General features: G+C 29.2%; 1 protein-coding gene and 1 pseudogene across 7 annotated transcripts in view; one reads left to right on the top strand and one right to left on the bottom strand.

The window, feature by feature from the left end:
• Positions 1-3,321: 3,321 nt before the first annotated feature.
• LOC149889382 (uncharacterized) lies at positions 3,322-7,823 on the bottom strand (annotated as a pseudogene). Its single transcript, XR_016452171.1, has 2 exons — positions 5,679-7,823; positions 3,322-5,581 (listed from the first exon to the last, which is right to left on the bottom strand). The product of XR_016452171.1 is annotated as an uncharacterized LOC149889382 (transcript).
• Positions 7,824-8,660: 837 nt separating this feature from the next.
• Positions 8,661-21,074, top strand: part of LOC149889379 (uncharacterized) — a 33,138-nt gene continuing 20,724 nt past the window's right edge. For 2 of the 6 annotated variants that reach the window (XM_090084533.1, XM_090084532.1), the window contains exons 1-2: positions 8,678-9,053; positions 9,500-9,622. In XM_090084533.1, coding sequence (XP_089940659.1) covers positions 8,753-9,053; positions 9,500-9,622 — 424 coding nt within the window. In that variant the 5' untranslated portion in view covers positions 8,678-8,752. Of the gene's footprint in view, positions 9,054-9,499; positions 9,623-12,033; positions 12,163-21,074 lie in introns of those variants that run through there. The other 4 variants (XM_090084531.1, XM_090084529.1, XM_090084530.1 and 1 more) reach the window with 4 other exon arrangements.

Below are 21,074 nucleotides of genomic sequence, written 5' to 3'. Positions count from 1 at the left end.
AAATAACACAAGATCCTATTGGCACTTGCAAGCCATCTGACCTGCTACTTATTCCCAGACTCTGCAAATTTTAAGCACCTTACATTATTTTTTGAAGAAACCTGCAAACCATTTTTAAAAATTAAACAAGCATGAAGCAAATATTTATGATCCTTGCTAAGTTTTTAACAAAATTCTTGGCTAACGGTGGAACTAATCCTCTGATTGGCTTAAAGTCAATTATTGGTATTATTTGAATACCAACTTGAAATGATTTTCCTATTTCTCCTTCAAATATTAATGGTCTTGTAGTAAAACCATTTAACAATTTAAATATGTTTCTAAATAAGGTTGCGACTCGACTATACGGTTGAGTCGTATTTTTATGTACGTAAACTAAAAAAGTAAAAAGCGCAACTTTGCATACTTAATAATAATAATAGAAAAGCGCATAATTTTTGCATAACTATGCAACAATTGTAAAATTTTTATTATTGCTTTTTTAATTTTATTATTATAATTTTTTTATTATTTATTCAAACTCGCTAAGTTGAGATGACCAGTTTAAGGAACTCATTAAAAGTTAAAGCCTTTTTTGCGACCGATGTTCTCCAAACAAAATTCATGCAAATAACTCGTAAACAAGGCTTCACTTGTACTTTGTCCTCGAAGCTTTTTCGTTCGCATCCATATGTTTTCAATATTTTGAGTGTGAACATCAGGACTATTAGGGTTGACAAAATTCTCCTGGTGCACAACAACTTCGTGCGAATGTATATTGTCATTCCATCCATCGATCTTTGCATACGATGCCCATCCATCTGATATTATGTGAGCCAGATAAAATTCATCTTTTAATAGCAACTCGATGTGTTTCAACTGTTCTATCAGCAACTTTAACAAGGAAACATTTTCGCCAAATACCCAGCGACCTTGACGCTATTGTCCACAATGGTATTTTCTATGATAGAACTTTGATTCGTCTAGTTCTACCATAAATGGTTGGCCTGTAACGGCCTCCTATTTAAATACCTCCTATTTGACATGGATTAACCTCGAGCCACTGTTCACAAAGTTTTCTAAAAAAGTTAGACCAATCAACTACAGTGTGTTTGAGGTCTACTTCTGTTTCGAGTGCGATGCACAGTGGCTCACGATAATCAAAAAACGGCAAAAACTTAATTAAACCTGATAAACATCGTAAACAAACATATTATATGTGAAAATAATAGCTTTTTGGGTCAAAGAACTAAAATTGTTAACAAAAATGTTTATTACGCGCACCTTTGACGCGTAGATTGCGCGCATACGCGTTCGCGCGCGTGTTGGGCTTGACTACATGGATGAAAAATATTTATAGTTAAAATTTTAGAATCTTCAAGCCAAAACACAACACTGACACCTTATTCAACTTGATATTTGTAAAACAATAGTTTTTAAAGAATGTCGATGCATAGAAAAAAGCTTTATTTCAGATTTTTTATATTTGTTTTATTATTTACATTACAATTAGTTTAATAACTTCATCCGTCAATGGTTTTCCTTGATAATTCTTATGTTTTCTAAAAGATATGCTCGATCTTTTTGGATCTGATCTTACGAGAAGGTAGTGCATCTGATTCATCATAATGTTTAACCTTGATATTTTTGCCGTGTGCAGAAGTCCAGTATTTCTTATCTGTTTATTCAAGCTCTCCAGTGCATCCTCCGATATACCTCAATTGGTAAAATTAGTTTATGTGATATGGAAGAACTATGCAGTCGCAATTTGTGTACAGTAGGAGGCATTATATACCAGTCGTACAAACTCACTATAAGTTTAGCTGTTTCAGTGCAGTATGAGTCAAATTCATTGTTATTAATTGGATATCCACAAGATATCGTAATGAGAATGTTATGCAATCTTTTAATTATATCAAAATCAACTTTAGTAATTTCAGAAAAAACTTTACTATTTTTAAATGCTCTTCTGGCAGTATTCCCATCATTGCTATTGCCAAACCCAGCTTGAGGCATGTCAACAGAAAAACTTAATCGTTCTCTAAATCTTAATCGTTCTGATTTTTTCAAAAATTAAAAATTTCAGTAGCAAAAACATGTCTTGTTCATACTTTGAAGCTCTACATTTTAAAAACAAAATTTCAGAAAACCTTCTAGTTTTTTTAATTGTATACAACTCTTGACTTACTTTATTAAAACTTTGACATTGAATTCTCAAATGTCACATTTTTTCCATGATGGCTTCCTAAAAAAGCTAAAAAACTGTTTGCAAATATAAAAAGTTGATTTTTGATGAGTCAATATACGAAATCTGCAATTTAAGAAGTGAAAAGACATATTTTTTTAGTTTCTATATATGGAAGGCTTCCAAATTTTTTAAAATTTACTGATAAGATACAAATCAGGAAAAAATTATAGACTTCTAAAAATGGCTGCGGCTAATCCTTAGAAAAATATGCCTCCACTTCAAACCACCGGTAACCAAGGACCAACCCTGGTTTTAACAATTTTTTTTTTCTTCTAATTTAATAGACTTTATTTCAGTGATTTCAGAAAAAAAAAAATAGTGGGTACTCATGGGGAAGTCACAAAATCATAACAATGAAATTTGCCCAAAATGCATTAAAAACAATAAAAATAAAGTTGTTGTACTTTAGTTTGTGTTATATATTCTAATACAAAGTATGTATGAATTTAAAAGTATTTCAAAATAAGTACTAGAAATAAATTTTTAATTAAGTTTGAATTAAACTCAGTTTTTAAATAGCCCTAGCTCTTACCTGCCCCCTCCCCCCTATCTAAACCATTTACTTTTTCACATGCACATTTTTGCCCAGAACTTAGAAAAAATTTGAAATTGGACACTTTTCATTACACGGTGTATCTGGTTTTATCTCTGATGTATGAAGTGCCTTAATACCCAAACACACCACTAAACACACACATATAAAAACTGTGAAATTTAGTTTTAAATGTCAGACAGTAAAAAGACTATATATAAAACCTATAAGTAGCCTATTAGGTTAAAATGAAAAAAAAAGACTTTCTAGTCTAATTTACCCAATATTTAATACCATGACCATAAATTTTGTAATATTTTTCCAATGCACTCACTATTCCACCCCTCCCCATTAATTTGACTTATTTGATTATCGTGTTCAAATTTAGATTACAACTTATACCAAGTTAATATGATAACTTATATAAGTTATTTGATTTGTCAACACAATGCACAAGTTGATTATGCAATAAAAAATATTATCTAATAAACAATCAATATAAATATTGAATCTTTCAAATAAATTTTTGATAAAAAACTATGTTTAAAACAAATAAATCTAATTTATAATAATTTTGCTAAATTGTTATTTAATTATGTTACTTATGCTATTATACAAATTTAACATTTCAGTTTTTTCTTGAGCTGATAGTTCATAGCATCTACCAGTTGTTGATTGAACTTTTAAAGATGAAATTTTGCATAAAACATGCGTTATTGGAACCCAGCAAATATCTTCTTTATGTGGCCAAGTAAAAGTGTTTAACAAAACAGACTGCTTCATGAACTTGATAAGAACATCTTGATTTTCTTCAGATATTTCCACAATATTGCCTAAAAACCATTTTGCATCATAAACACATGCTATATTAATTCCTGGTGAAAGAGAAGCAAGTGGAACCATATGATGCATTTTAGAAACATTTACATTAGTATATATATTATCAAATGACACCCCTCTCATCTGTAAAGCAGTTAATGATTGTGGTATAAAACAATGGTGGTTTCTTGTTCCTGGAATTGTTGAACAAGTAGCATAACGTTCTTCTAATTTAAACTTTATGCAATGTAATACAATTGCATCGTTTCAAATGTATTGAAAATATATTCCTTTAATAATTTGTCTACATTTTTTAAGGTGAATTGATAGGATCTGTTAGTGATTGTAAACAGGCCCTAGCTACAAGTCTTTTGACAGAGCCCCCAACGCCATTACAAGCACTCTTTCCATGTGATGTGGCAAAAAATGCCATTCTGCATATACTTTATGCTCTAGTTCATGGTGACATAAGTTAGATATGTTTTTATAATTTTTATTTTATGAACCTGCACCATCACTAAAATAAATGCAGTGGTTAAAGTAAGGTATCAACTCTTTTAAATGTTTTATTACTTCATAAATGAAACAATGAACTGAGTTTGTATTGTGTTGCAAATGATCTGAATTAATACAAACACTTTTACATTTTATCATATTTTCTTCCATATAGTAAATAACAAAAGGATGCAATGTTGCTTGACTGTTGTTCCAATGGAAACCTTGTACTGCATCTTGAATTAAAAAACTGAAATTTTCAGCAATGTCTAGTAATACTAAAATATGATTACTTGGTAATGTTATTTTTAGATGCTGGAAATATGCTGCTTGATTTTTGGCTATATAACGATGATCTCTTAATTGGTCTATTTGTTGACAAGCTTTTTCAATAAAATCATCCACTGGAAGAGTTAGTGTAACTATATCATGTTTTTTGTTGACTTTTTGCCACTGATTAAAGGTGATTTCTTCCAAGCTGTGTTTATCAAATAAAGCAGTAAGATATTCTTTAAGTGTGTTGGTATCTGGGCAGTTATCGCAACTGTGCAGCATGCAATCTCGATTTGTTAAGTCACATGGAACTAATGTTAAGAGATCTTTATAGTCTAAAATATCTGGTATTTTTAATGCTAAAATTTTTGCATTTTGGTGGTACTCACAAACACATACTGAATCGAGACCTGAAGCACCTCCAATAGGAATACACCAATTAGGTCTAAGTTCACAAAACTTAGAAAACCCAATCTTGACGTCGACGGAAATTTTAATGAACTCTAAATAAAGTTCTTTTATATTAACTAATAGAAGTCTTTTTTGAAAATGTTGTCTTTTACCATTAACTTGGATTGAGACATACTGTTTCATACCTGGACACATTTGAGATCTGATTGGTAAAATTCATGAACTTGATTTTTTACTTTATTAATAATAGATCTTCCTTCTTTTTTAGATAATTCTGCCATTATGCCACACATTTGTTTCTAGTTCCTTGCAGCTTTTATCATTCTAAGGGAAGCAGAAAAATAGTTTTGTGCATAATTAATGCTCCAACTCTCAGGAACCAGAGTCAGTAATTTAAGTTTTTCTGATTTCAAAGAAACATCAAACTTTGCTTTAATTAATTCCATTAATGAATCCAAGTCTTGTTTACTTTTTTTTTGGTTCATCCTTAATTAAATCTGGAGAAACTCCCAAAACAGTTGCTATTTTCTTTTGGGTTGCAGTATGGATTTTGTTCATTTTTTTTTTTTTTTGCATAGCTGACTCTGTCTTATGAGCTACTAGTTTTAAAGGTGAGCAACCAAGGCTATTAATGTTTGAAATAAAGTTTTCTTTTAAAATGTTAGTCTCATTAAAATCATTATCTTTATGTTAAAATGAATCGCTTCCATAATCTTTTTTGTTATTTCTTAAATACAGCATTTTTCGACATTCTGTACAAAGCTTATGACCAGGTATTAAATCAAACTCCTTCGCAACATCCAAACTGATTACTCTGATAGATTCTAAAAGGTAACACAATGATAAAACATTAAAGAAGCCATTATCTTATAAAAAATTAATTAAATAATAATTTATATATGTCAAATTTTTTTTAAATACTTTTAAATTTAACTATGTGTTTGTTAATATTGAATATGATTTACTTTACTCCGCAAGTGTACAAGTTCTTGATCTTTTTTTGTTAATTCCTCAAAACCTTTAATTTTTTTGATTTTGGTAAATTTTACTTCATGACAATTACAATTTAATACTTTTCCAATGGAACATTGAGTTAGATCTAGCAATGCACTTGCCATTTATCTTTTATTACTACCTAAAAAGATTTATTTAAAAACAAGTTTTGAAACTAAGGTTTCCATAAGTTTTGGCACAACAAATATATAGAAATTGATAAAATTTGTAAATAAAAAAAGAGATATAAAAGAAAACTCAATAATTTGCTTGTTTTTTATGTCACAGCTTTTAAATGTGTATGTTGAATTCTTTGTTTGTGTATATAGACACTTCATACATCAGACATATTTCTTTCTAAGTTCTAGGCAAAAATGTGCATGTGAAAAAGTAAATGGTTTAGATAGGGGGGAGGGGGCAGGTAAGAGCTAGGGCTATTTAAAAACTGAGTTTAATTCAAACTTAATTAAAAATTTATTTCTAGTACTTATTTTGAAATACTTTTAAATTCATACATACTTTGTATTAGAATATATAACACAAACTAAAGTACAACAACAACTTTATTTTTATTGTTTTTAATGCATTTTGGGCAAATTTCATTGTTATGATTTTGTGACTTCCCCATGAGTACCCACTATTTTTTTTTTCTGAAATCACTGAAATAAAGTCTATTAAATTAGAAGAAAAAAAAAATTGTTAAAACCAGGGTTGGTCCTTGGTTACCGGTGGTTTGAAGTGGAGGCATATTTTTCTAAGGATTAGCCGCAGCCATTTTTAGAAGTCTATAATTTTTTCCTGATTTGTATCTTATCAGTAAATTTTAAAAAATTTGGAAGCCTTCCATATATAGAAACTAAAAAAATATGTCTTTTCACTTCTTAAATTGCAGATTTCGTATATTGACTCATCAAAAATCAACTTTTTATATTTGCAAACAGTTTTTTAGCTTTTTTAGGAAGCCATCATGGAAAAAATGTGACATTTGAGAATTCAATGTCAAAGTTTTAATAAAGTAAGTCAAGAGTTGTATACAATTAAAAAAACTAGAAGGTTTTCTGAAATTTTGTTTTTAAAATGTAGAGCTTCAAAGTATGAACAAGACATGTTTTTGCTACTGAAGTTTTAATTTTTGGAAAAATCAGAAAATTCAAACGACTGTACCTTATGAACCACAAAAGATTTTATGCTGAAATTTTCAGGAATTGCTTTTCTCATTGATATTAACAAACCTACTAAGTTTCATCAAATTCTGAGGGGGTCCATGTTGGACCTTGGTCTAGTTGGCATGGAATGTCTCCATAACAAAATACTGTTAAAAAATGGTGGAAAACAAGGTTTTTATGGATTCACTGACATTTGTATTTCTTCAATAACTCCCTATACCGCTGGTGACCGCAGCAATCCCTTCATATTCTTCAAGTAAAAGTGTTAATTGACTGAAAAAAAAATACATATCTCCTTGGAACTCGGTGGAATATTTTTTTAGCTGATGTTAAAAACAAAAAAGTATCCATATATTCAATATAACTTTAGAAAATTCTAATTTGAACAAAAGTAATCAGATTTTGATTTTTTTTTTTTCAATATATTTGAAACATATAAGGTTAAAAGATTATCTTAAAAGTAAATATAGACTTAACATAGACGAAATATAGACTTAATATAGACGAAATAAAAATCTCTCATTTTTCAGATTTCCTTGAAAATAATATTGAAGTTTTTAACTACTTTTAACCATAAAACATAAAGTATAAGTTTTATGAAAAAACAGTTTTTTCTTTTTAAATAAATAATCATTTTAATTTAATATTATTTAAAAAAGGGCACTATATTTACAAAAAAGTTGTGAGGGGTTTATTGCCATTTTTTTGTTGTTTTGAGTCACTGTGCGATGTCTTTTTTTGGAAAATCAACATCGAATCCGTACTTTATCAGTATAATTTGATACATTTAAAGGTGACTTCTGGCGAAAAAGCTCTCAGTTCTTATGTTAAATTTTTTTTTTTTTACATTGTAGACAATACTAGTTTTTCTGTCGATTACTCCTTTTCAATTTATAATTCTACACTGACTTTGACAGTAATGCGTAAAAATGAATTAGATATAAGGCGATTACGGGCACACCAATTAATTACATCATTTTAATCTGATAAAAGACGAGCTTACGTAGTAAGATTGTATCTTAAAGTAAAAAAACAAAAGAACTATTTAATTTCTTTTTATTACGCAGTGTAATAGTGAAGCTTTTTTACTTTTTTAGTTTACGAAAATAAAATACGACTCAACCTTATCATACTCCTTCACCTTTTTTGATTAACCAAAAAAAAAACATTTGCAAGGGCATTTCTCACTTCCTCCAGAGTCTGCATAGATAAGTAAAAATTGAAGCCAAATTAAAAGTTTCGCACAGAATTGAGTGTCAGCTTTAGAGATCAGATCTATTGTTGTATTTTTTGTGTTTTAGCAACTTTTTTTTTTTTAATGAGAGCGCTTTAATGCATTCCTTTTATAAACTGTAGTTCGAGTCTAACACTGAAGTTAGTAAGAATATCCTAAGTATAATTTTTTTTTTTTTTTTTTTTTTGGGGGGGGGGGGGGGAACGGGGATTTTCTCAGGTTTTTTTTCATACCAAAGCCTTCATGAAAATTATATTTACTTGGTGGTTATCACACAATCAGGTTTGTACGGGATAAAAGTAACAAACAATTAATTTAAATAACGTCTCCTTAGCCTCTTTAACAAAAAAAAGGAAGCTTTCTTACGTATAAGAGTCTTTAACAAAAAAACGTAAGCTTTATTACGTATAAGAGTCTTTAACAAAAAAACGTAAGCTTTATTACGTATAAGAGTCTTTAACAAAAAACGTAAGCTTTATAATGATTCCATTCATTTCTCAGGTTGCATTAATCTATTTGCGTCAATCAAAAAAATGACGAAATCTGTTTAAATTGAAAACTCAGAATTTATTTTATATAACTTTTAACTTTCTCATCACATCATGTATCAATTAAGAACAGAAACCGCCTGTTTTACGTTGCTATTATGCCACCTCTTAAGAACTTCCTTCGCAATTTCTGAGATGATAAAAAAAGCTGAGGAAATTAAGTGTGGGAAAGATGAAAAGTCAATTAGTATAATTATTACTCCTGCGGGGAATATCACTTGCGACACTTGTGCTTGTTCAACGTCTAGTGAGTTAGAAGAAATCTCTTATATTGGCTGCGAAAAATGCTGTTGCGTATTGGTTAGCAACAGCGAATTGAATGTAATCATTCAGTTATATAACCAAAAGATACAAGGTATTATATTAAGTTACGCATTAGCCACGAATAAATTCATACAGTCTTAAATAATTTATATATATATATATATATATATATATATATATATATATATATATATATATATATATATATATATATATATATATATATATATATATATATATATAAATTACTTAAGACTGTATGAAAACATATATATATATATATATATGAATATATGTATATATATGTTTTACTAAAAGAAGTTTTACTTGGTCAAACAAATGACATCATCATACTTTCATATAAACTTCTTTACAGTTACTTCTTAAAATTTCTATTTTTTCATTTTTAAAATTTACAAGGAAAATTATAATGTAAGAAGATGCTAACTCAAAGTGAATATCTTGACAGCTTTTAATTTAATTATAATCTCATTATGAGCATACAGAAAAATACCAATTTACTTCCTTCTTTTTTAGATTATGGGAAATTAAATACCCAATTCATAATTGTGACTAGCCTCCTTAGCTTAGTGATTATTGTTCTCTTGGGTTATTTTATTGCTTATAAAGTTTGTAAAGGAAAATCTAAGAAGTCTTCTGGTAAGTTTTTTTAATTTTATATTTCAAAAAACCATTCTTTAAGATTATATATTATACTTTTTTTTTTTTTTTTTTTGCAATATTATTGATCCACAATGCTGTTAAGTTTGTATACAATGTGTTTGAGTTTATATATGGCAACAAGTTTTGCATGAACTGGTTTTTCCAAACTTATAACTCTTAACTTAAACTTTGAAGTTTGATGAAGGTCATGGCAATTTTATTTAACCATGAAAAATTTAAATTGAAAAGATCTTTTTCTCTTATTTTTTGATTTGATTGCTTTTAAAAAAACCTCAGTCAATAAGAAACAGAGTTATTGTTGTAATATGTTTATTAGGGCATTGACTTTTTTTAAAGCTTCATGATAATTTTTTACTAAAAGAAGTTTTAATGTAACACTCAAAAAATAACATTTATTTGTGATTTTGTTTAAAAAAAACATCTGCCTTAACTTAAAAATTATGTTTGTCAGAAATTATTTGTAATGCATATGTTAAAAAATAAAAGTGCCTGATAAAAATGAATCGCTCATATTAGCATTTTAACTTGATAAATTGTTGTAGAGTAGGACATACATAACTTTTGTTGACATTTTTTGGTAGTTTAGTGTGTTTCAATGACATCCTTTACATGTTTTGTGGCACATTCTACACATATATTTAATTGCACAGCTTCAATTACTGTGCCATCATTTTTCCAATGTTGAAGAAAACATTTCTTGGCTCTTTCATGACACTGAACAGTTAGGGAGAGTTTGATATGTTTGAGATTGATAGTGTTAGTTAGAAAGCCAAACATCCATCCATGTTCCTGTTATGTTATTACATTTTTTTGAATAGTTTGCCTGCACTGTGAAATCAGAATCAAAGCAAGTAATCCCAATATAGCGTCTCTCAAGAAGATTTCTCTGTGCCAGATAATATCTTTAGTAATGCCCAAGTTACCACAAAAATGATTTAGTTTATAAAATGGAATCAATTTCATTTCTCAAAGTTAGATCTAGCACATGGTGCTAACAACCATTATATTGTGGAATAAGCAATCGTTTTTAGATGAACATTTGACTCAGAAAAGCTACTACATTACCTTTAAATCCTGTGTTTACTGCAATTGTATCACAAATGACCAATGTGATATCATCCCACAAATCAAAGTCATTCAGTAAACCACAGATACTATTGAATAAATATTTGACTTCACCATCAATACTATTCCCATCAAAATGAAGGGCCAAAAACTTTTCTTTGGGAGTGTTTTTTTATTTTTGTTTTACTATGTTTTCTTCTCTCATAACACTTCTGTAAATACTAAATGGAGCTGGAACTTTAACATATTGTTTTGATAACTTTTTACTTTGGTGTGTGCTTAGATCTACTTTACTTTTACAAGTGAAACAGCAGCAATAATAGGCTGATTACTCTTTTTTTATGAAATGGGGAACTGTAGTCATCGTCGCTTGAGAGTCTGATTTATTTGCAATTTCTTCTGGGGCATAGTTTCAGTTTATTTTCTAGTTTTTAATGGACAGACTTATTTAGTTTGGTTTGTCACATAGCTCTTTCCTCCATTGCTTTCTACTTGTAACTTATAAAATTTCTGATCATCCATTTTTGGCCAATATCTTCTCTCAGTGAAAATAAATATTATTTTCAACTCTTGCATTTTCTTCTTATTGGATTTTAATGTTTTTTTCTGATGATTTGAAATAATATTTTGCACGTTCAGTTTAACTGACTTGTGAATTATTTGGATATTCAGTATGGCCCAGATTGCAATCTATTCTTCAGCAATAATTTTACATCTAACTTACGCAGCCTCTTTTTTTTATTTAATGAATTGTTTGTCTCAGGAAAAAGAGAGTTTAGCTTCGATTTAGACTTTTTAAAATGAATCAAGTTATTAGTCCATATCTGAATATTCCTTCTTTTGGCAGCTATTTTGATTCTTATTTTCAGCCTACTCTCTGTCATAATCTGTAAAAATAGTTTATAACAATGTTTAATGTATTAAATGAAATGATCTCAACTGCATTTCAGAAAATTTTGTTTATGGAGTATATTCTTTTACCAACGATATTAAATAGTTTTATGTTTTTATGTGTAAATAAATCCACATTTAATGATTCCATGGCCAATTGAGTAAAAGTATGGGTAAAAATAATTACTCTAATGTATATAGTATACAGTGTTGAAAAGTTTTTAAAATACTAGTATTTTAAATACGTAATTTAAATGCTTTTATTTTGTATTTTAAATACTTTTTTAAAAGAATTTTTTACACTGATTGTATATAGAGATATTTGTATATGGAGATATAGGGTATTAAGGTAGATATAGAGATTGTATATAGAGATATAGGGTATTTTGTAAATAATTAATCAAAATTTATTTCAAATTGTTTCAATTTAGCTGTAGACACACTAAGCAAATCACCAGAAAAAGACAAAGATGTTGAGAAAATGCAGTTATGTGTTAACTGAGTTTTACTTTTGCATTTTATACTCTATATTGTATTCCTATAATTTAAAAAAAAGAAAATATTGATATTAATACAATGACAATATGAAGTTGAAAAGTATTTAATGAATTGAAAATAGTATTTTAAAAAATGTTGGTGTTTTTTTTTTTTAAAGTGAAAAACTCCGAAACTTTTCTCCTAAATTCTAAATATTGTTTTGAAGTATTGTTTTTTGTGGGTAAGTAGTCTTTAAAAAAATAATTATAATCAAAGGATCCTTACCTTCTCAACGAGTGTAGTTCAATATCAAAAGCAAGCTCAACGAGTTTGCTTTTGATATTGAAAGCATAATTGTAAATGGAAAATTTTGTATATAAAAATGCTGAAGACTTTGGAAATTGTGATGAGTATGAAGGAAATAGCAATGAGATATTGAGCCTACAGGGTGCATTTTGAGCTGAATAATGAAGCTGAAAACTTAGTCCTCAATGAGGAACACAAACAACGTCATGAAAAAAGGTGAATTTTGTTTCTAGATATTTTTAGAAGATCACGTTTTTTAGCGATCCATGTCTTCAGAAACATGTTGTTAGCTAACATGGGCACAAAGTCAATCTAATCTTGTGCTCCAAAACTAGATGGATTAGCCCTGTGGATATGTCTCAAAGGATCATTCTACTTGAGAAAAGCAATAATTTTGATTTAAAGTAAAGGCTAATGACCTTGTTAAAGTACGGGAGCTTCGGTGTTTGTTTCGTTATAAACCGAACATAGCTGAAAACTTGGCTAGGAGCAAATAAACGACGTCATTTGGAAACTTTTATAGTTAAATCGATTAATCGAAAGGAATTCAAGAATTCTGAATTCACAACATCAGCAGAACTTTTGCATCAATCAATTTCGAATGAATTCAATTAATCGATAAATAACGTTATTTAAATCCATAATCAAGTGACGTCTTATAATAAATTCCGGTATTTGATCTGGAAAACTAAATGATTAAAATTTGTTAAAGCTTGATTAACATCGATTAAAACATTAAATTTGAGAAATCCAAATAATAAGTTTGGTTCAAAGTGTAATGAATATGTAATTTTTGAAAAAATCTATCATATCTTTAATCAAATTAAAGGATTATTCTAAAGAAGTGGACTGGTATAGATTGTCCAGTGAAAAGTATACCTAATTAAGCATTATTTTATTGGCTTTGTGTCAGTTTAATTTTAAAAGAAATAAAGCTATGAATAAACTAAAGAAATTGGTAAAAAAAAACGAATTAATCACTATTAAACAAAAAACATCACTCCGCCAATTACTGTATTTATTCTTCCAAATAACCGGTATCGCAGAATTTTTTTATTTGCATAAGGAAAGATTCGTTATTCACAGATTTGGTGTCTACACATCAGTAAGGGAATAGGTTTCTCTAGACATATACCGCAATGTTTTTAATAGTCCCTTTTCTTCTCCTAGTGTTACTGAAGAAGGTGTCTGCCACGGTCCAATGATCTGTTCAGACATTTCTTTACTCTAAAGTCTTCCTGATGACAAAACCTGATCATTAGAGCTTTTACCTTCAGTATGCCTAGCAGTAAGTTAAGAGTACCAAACTAAGGCGAAGATCCACTAATGGAAATCATTTCTTCATTTGTAGAAATTGCTTTTTTCCTTATGTATTGCTTCTTAATCTTGGTATACCACAACTTTTAAGACATTTTATCTTATCCATGTTCTCCTCCCTGATGATCTGTGCCTCAAACTCTGCAATAGTGTTTTCCTACTCAGACTTGATCATGAGATCCTGATGTTAAAATAAACTACTACATTTATCCTCGTAAAATTAAACTACTTATATTCCATATTTTCATTTGGTATTAAAATATTTAATATAAACTGATTTAATGATATTTTTAAAATATTTGTTTGCTTTTAGTTCCCTAAAATATTATAAATCTTACAAAAAATAACATTGAATTTAGAAAAATAAAACACCGTTCATGTTTTGGTCTTCCATCTTGAAAAAGTTGTCCGTGAAAGAAAAATAATTGTTTTTCCAGTGTAATAAATAAACACTAAAATATAATATAAAATATATAATAAACACTAATAATATTGTTGGTTAAGAGGAACTTTTTAATGAGCGATATTTTAGAACTTAATTTCGGATTTTAAGACGTACCATTTACTTAAATTGTTTGATATTAAAAAACATTGTATCAAAGATTTGGGTTGTTTATTGATAAAGATACAAAAATACTTTGATATAAAATACCCTGAGGCCTATTAGTATCAGTCGGATAATTTTAGCTATAAAAATAAAAATACAAATTAGCTCTGTGTTATGAACATCTCTATCTTTAGATTTAAATAAATTTGATCTCGAGTTTTTTATTTTTTTTTTTTAATCTAAAAGTTAAGTAAACTCTAGATAAACCTACAGCAACTTCCAAAAAGATGCTGTCCTTTTTGAAATGCAATCGCCATTCATTTTATAATTGAAGCAATTTGTTCAGCCTAAATGCTTCCCAGGCTTTTAGTAGGAAAAGGTTTGTAAAACAGCAGTTTTAAAAAGCCTGGGCCTTTCCTACTAAAATAGCAGTTTTACAAACCTTTTCCTAACAAAAGAAGTAGGTCACTCTTGTGGATCATTGCAGATGAGTTTTTAGATAGAGTTTTCCGTTTAACTTTCAAAAGTTAATTTAAGATGCATAATTTTACAAACATAAATGGTTCATTGCAATTTATGATTTAATAATTCTGCTTCTTTTAACAAATTTTTATAACCCCTTCTTTTAACAGGTGCTTCAGGGCTATCATACCTTGCTGTAATTTTTATATATATATATATATATATTTGAGTGTCGTTTTATAAAAAAACGACACTCAAATAATGAAATAGTTTTATCTAACAACAAAGCAACTATGTCAACTATATCACTACCGTGGATCCCAGTATTATCACCAAAACTTCGAAAAATCTTCAGGAAAGCAGGTTACAGGGCAGTCTTTAAATCCAGTGCAAATCTTAAATCTTTACTAACTTCGCGCAACAAAACAAAACTATCATCAAATAGCCATCCCGGAGTATACCTAATAGAATGCGAGTGTAAACAAAAATACATCGGCGAAACAAAAATGAAAATAGCAACAAGAACAAAACAACACCAAAAAAATGTTTTTGAAGAAAAATTAGAACAATCTGCAATTGGCCATCATAAAATTAAATGTTCATGTAATATAAAATGGGATCAAGTAAAGACGCTAAAAGTAGAACCCAAAAAATTTGAAAGAAAAGTTTGAGAGGCAATCGAAATTCAGTTCAACAAATGCGGACCTAAAAATGGAGGTATGAATTTAGATGACGGTCAATATGTAAAAACGCAATTCTGGACGCCATACTTTTTATACCTACGTAATATTAAAGAAGCCCAATTAAAGCGAAGTTTAAAGAAGCCATTAAAAAGTGACATTACCGTTAAGGTTTGTTTGTAATTTAATTTAATAAATAATTTGTAATTAAAGCTGAAGATGCTAGTATCAATAATCTAGAGAAAATTTCTTAGATAAAATAAAAAATTAGTATTGAGAGAATTCGTATTTATTGAAGTTCATATATTAAATATATATATATATATATATATATATATATATATATATATATATATATATATATATATATATATATATATATATATATATATATCTGTTATTTAAATGGAGAAAAACAACATTTTAATAGTACTTAAAGTTTCGTGCCTTACGGCAATCATCAGCTATTAATTACAAATTAAAAACGTAAAAAACCGTTTAAAAACGAATCAATTTTACGGTAGAACGAATTCTGACGTAATGAGCAAAAAGACGCAATCATTTAGTCTTCAGTATCAAAAGAGGATAAAAGGAACTTGTTAGCATGTCGACATTTAGATAATATTTCGCTTCTTTTGTTGAGTAGGTTGTTTTCTTTATGCGATAAAATTTCAAACTTCTCGTGAAGGCAAAGGTTACAGGTCTTGGTTTCAGGGTTGGAAGGTTTGCATCGCTTTACAATTCTCCACTTTATTATAGGTGTGATGGCTTTTTCTTTTAATTTCCAAATTTCCTTTGAAAGTTCTGTATCATTCTTATACCTGACCGTATTAAAAGATTTTACATGGTTAGCATATCTTAGTTTAAATGGTGTCTCGCTAATGCCAAAATAAACTTTTTCTTTGAGTTCAAGATTTTCGGAACTCACGATAGCTTTATAAACGATGTTGCTTAATAAACATTGATTGTTTAAAGGGCAAGTAGTTTTGTTAGTACAGTTGCAAGTGTTTTTTGGTATGCTGTTTTGGTCTTGTAAAATTTTGTGGTTATGCGAATTAATGATGGATTTTACGTTTCGCATACAGCTATAACTTACCTTGATCGAATTTCTATTAAAAATTTTGTGCAATCTATGATTTACCGGGAAGTGAAGGTCAACCAATGCAAGTAAACGGTTTCCTATTTTTGTTTCCACGTTTTGACTGAATGGAGGGTTAAACCATATAATGTTTCGCTTGCGTTTTGTATTTTTAGTGGTGGCAACATGATGTTGATAACTAAGTTTACATTTATAGCCTGCTTTATTTAAAGCCTCTTCGTAAGGTGGAGTAGCATTTTTAAAAATAAGTTCGTTTGATGAAGTTGAAGATAATCTTAGTTCAACAGTGCGAGGTAGTCTTTTGATAACACTTGGTGGATGGTTGGAATCACAGTTGACGTAACTCAGTTCGTTATCACATTTCGAGTAAGGTCGAAAAGAATTATCATTAAGATCAAGTGTCACATCAAGATAATTTACGATTTTCATATTGCATTTGATGGAAATAAGAAAGTCATTACTTTTAAATATTTTCACGAAATGCTTTTTGATTTTTTCCATCTGCTGGCCGTTTTTGTTTTTAAATATTGCTAGCCCGTCGTCACGATATAGCCCGAAATCTTCACTTTTATAATATTGAGAAAGTTGAAATAATAGAAAGATTCCTACTAATTCACATACTTCAGCACCATCGTAAGCCCCCATTGTAACATCGAACTGCCCCCCATTTTTCTTAATCCACGTTTCATTGTTGTTAAAAAGTAAAGATTTTCTTGCATGTTTTATTATTGCTTTTTGCTCCGAGTTTATTAAAAGGTGCTGTTCGGCAAAGTTGATTGCAGCGTTGAGAGTTTTTTCACTTATTGAAGGATAAAAATCATTAATGTCAAAAATTAGAAATTTGTAGAGATGCTTGTTTTTAATTTTTTTAAACCAGTCGGTAACATTTAAGGTGCTTTGCCATTGGTTTACAAGGAGCTTACTTTTGAGTTCATTGTTGATTTGAGATAAAATAAATTTGCTTATTCTTCCTACCTCGTTTTTTGCTGGATTTAAGAGTCGAACAGTAGGGTTGTTGATAAAGTTTTCTTTGTGGTCTTTCAATGTAATAAAACATCCAGAAGAACCGTTTATTTTGATTTTACTATAAACATCGTGGTTCCGCAAAATGTTATTCCCTTCTTTATTTATTTTGTCTTTTAGTTTTGTGTCACCTTTTTTGTAGGTGGTGGTGATAGCATTAGTTAAAAGGTGGTTATATTCTTCTTTAGATAGCTTGTACATATTTGACGTTTTGTCAGCCTTTATTAGCGATTTATTAGACATTTGTATGGTTTTTATGTCCTTTTTCATTTTATTTTGAAACGTGTTTTTGACTTTTCTAAATTTTATTGTTCTAATTAAATGTAATACGTCCTTTTCGAAAGAAGCCATTTCTTTTATTTGCGGTGGACATTTTATCGAATTGATTCCATAGATCACATAATTATGATCGTCTTTAGAAGTTAGTTTGCTGTTAATGAAAAATAACGCCTTCCACCTCATCTTCTTCAAAAATGATTCAGTTTTCTCGATTAGCTTTAGTTTGTATTCTTTTTCCGATGGTATTGGTATGTTTTTGATGGAGTATCTTAAATTGAATTTTTCCATTTTACTGGACGAACTTGAGTAGAGTGCTCAACTAGTAGGAGCATAAAGGCTGACAAAACGTCAAATATGTACAAGCTATCTAAAGAAGAATATAACCACCTTTTAACTAATGCTATCACCACCACCTACAAAAAAGGTGACACAAAACTAAAAGACAAAATAAATAAAGAAGGGAATAACATTTTGCGGAACCACGATGTTTATAGTAAAATCAAAATAAACGGTTCTTCTGGATGTTTTATTACATTGAAAGACCACAAAGAAAACTTTATCAACAACCCTACTGTTCGACTCTTAAATCCAGCAAAAAACGAGGTAGGAAGAATAAGCAAATTTATTTTATCTCAAATCAACAATGAACTCAAAAGTAAGCTCCTTGTAAACCAATGGCAAAGCACCTTAAATGTTACCGACTGGTTTAAAAAAATTAAAAACAAGCATCTCTACAAATTTCTAATTTTTGACATTAATGATTTTTATCCTTCAATAAGTGAAAAAACTCTCAACGCTGCAATCAACTTTGCCGAACAGCACCTTTTAATAAACTCGGAGCAAAAAGCAATAATAAAACATGCAAGAAAATCTTTACTTTTTAACAACAATGAAACGTGGATTAAGAAAAATGGGGGGCAGTTCGATGTTACAATGGGGGCTTACGATGGTGCTGAAGTATGTGAATTAGTAGGAATCTTTCTATTATTTCAACTTTCTCAATATTATAAAAGTGAAGATTTCGGGCTATATCGTGACGACGGGCTAGCAATATTTAAAAACAAAAACGGCCAGCAGATGGAAAAAATCAAAAAGCATTTCGTGAAAATATTTAAAAGTAATGACTTTCTTATTTCCATCAAATGCAATATGAAAATCGTAAATTATCTTGATGTGACACTTGATCTTAATGATAATTCTTTTCGACCTTACTCGAAATGTGATAACGAACTGAGTTACGTCAACTGTGATTCCAACCATCCACCAAGTGTTATCAAAAGACTACCTCGCACTGTTGAACTAAGATTATCTTCAACTTCATCAAACGAACTTATTTTTAAAAATGCTACTCCACCTTACGAAGAGGCTTTAAATAAAGCAGGCTATAAATGTAAACTTAGTTATCAACATCATGTTGCCACCACTAAAAATACAAAACGCAAGCGAAACATTATATGGTTTAACCCTCCATTCAGTCAAAACGTGGAAACAAAAATAGGAAACCGTTTACTTGCATTGGTTGACCTTCACTTCCCGGTAAATCATAGATTGCACAAAATTTTTAATAGAAATTCGATCAAGGTAAGTTATAGCTGTATGCGAAACGTAAAATCCATCATTAATTCGCATAACCACAAAATTTTACAAGACCAAAACAGCATACCAAAAAACACTTGCAACTGTACTAACAAAACTACTTGCCCTTTAAACAATCAATGTTTATTAAGCAACATCGTTTATAAAGCTATCGTGAGTTCCGAAAATCTTGAACTCAAAGAAAAAGTTTATTTTGGCATTAGCGAGACACCATTTAAACTAAGATATGCTAACCATGTAAAATCTTTTAATACGGTCAGGTATAAGAATGATACAGAACTTTCAAAGGAAATTTGGAAATTAAAAGAAAAAGCCATCACACCTATAATAAAGTGGAGAATTGTAAAGCGATGCAAACCTTCCAACCCTGAAACCAAGACCTGTAACCTTTGCCTTCACGAGAAGTTTGAAATTTTATCGCATAAAGAAAACAACCTACTCAACAAAAGAAGCGAAATATTATCTAAATGTCGACATGCTAACAAGTTCCTTTTATCCTCTTTTGATACTGAAGACTAAATGATTGCGTCTTTTTGCTCATTACGTCAGAATTCGTTCTACCGTAAAATTGATTCGTTTTTAAACGGTTTTTTACGTTTTTAATTTGTAATTAATAGCTGATGATTGCCGTAAGGCACGAAACTTTAAGTACTATTAAAATGTTGTTTTTCTCCATTTAAATAACAGATATATATATATATTGCTCTATTATTATAATATTGAGCACTCTTTTACGCACAAGAGCTTTGTATTATTTTGATATAATACATAACCAATCAATATATATATATATATATATATATATATATATATATATATATATATATATATATATATATATATATATATATATATATATATATATATATATATATATATATATATATAGCAATTGAATTGTTTATCTTCTGTTGTTCTAGTTTCTTTTTATTAAAGATATGTATTCATAGTTTTCGATTTTATAGAAACTTTCTATTTTTAGTTTCTTTGACATGCTCATTTAATGTAACTTAGCTTGAATGACATTTACAGAGAGGAAATGCGTTGTTCGATTGGTCAAAACTTGAGTTTACATGCGTTTTTGTTGAATTATCTTTTCTATTTAACTGTTGATGATTGTTTTTGGATTTTTTTTTCGCATGGGGTACAAAAAATATTAGTCTAGATTTTACATGGTTTGCATATTTATTTAGAATATTTTTTTTAAAGTATGAAAGTGTAATCCCACCCAACAACAAGTCGTCTTAAAGACAAATTGAAGATGTCTTGAAATTGGTCTTAAAGATGTCTTAAACTGGTCTCAAATGAAACACAGTGAGTCGTCTTATTTAAGACGTCTTAAAGTTGCTTTATTTAAGACATCTTAATGACGGCTTAAACTGGTCTCAAATGAAACACAGTAAATCGTCTTAACTAAAACGTCTTAAAGTTGTCTTAATTAACACGTATTAAAGACGGCTTAAACTGGTCTCAAATGAAACACAGTAAATCGTCTTAACTAAAACGTCTTAAAGTTGCCTTATTTAACACGTATTAATGACGGCTTATATACATATATTACCTTTCAGTCTCCTGCCAATTTAACATAAATGTATATATTTATATTGTATTAGAAGGAGACTGGAAGGTAATGACAGAAAATAGAAAGGTGTGAATCTATGAACTATCCAAACGCAATAACTAAAA

Source organism: Hydra viridissima, unplaced genomic scaffold (assembly GCF_058129835.1).
Source record: "Hydra viridissima isolate aposymbiotic clone 2 unplaced genomic scaffold, HvirCarnegie_v1 scaffold_4, whole genome shotgun sequence".
In the NCBI taxonomy this organism is placed as follows: domain Eukaryota; kingdom Metazoa; phylum Cnidaria; class Hydrozoa; order Anthoathecata; family Hydridae; genus Hydra; species Hydra viridissima.
Note: the sequence above shows the minus strand (reverse complement) of the source record. Positions and strands in the feature narration are given on the sequence as shown.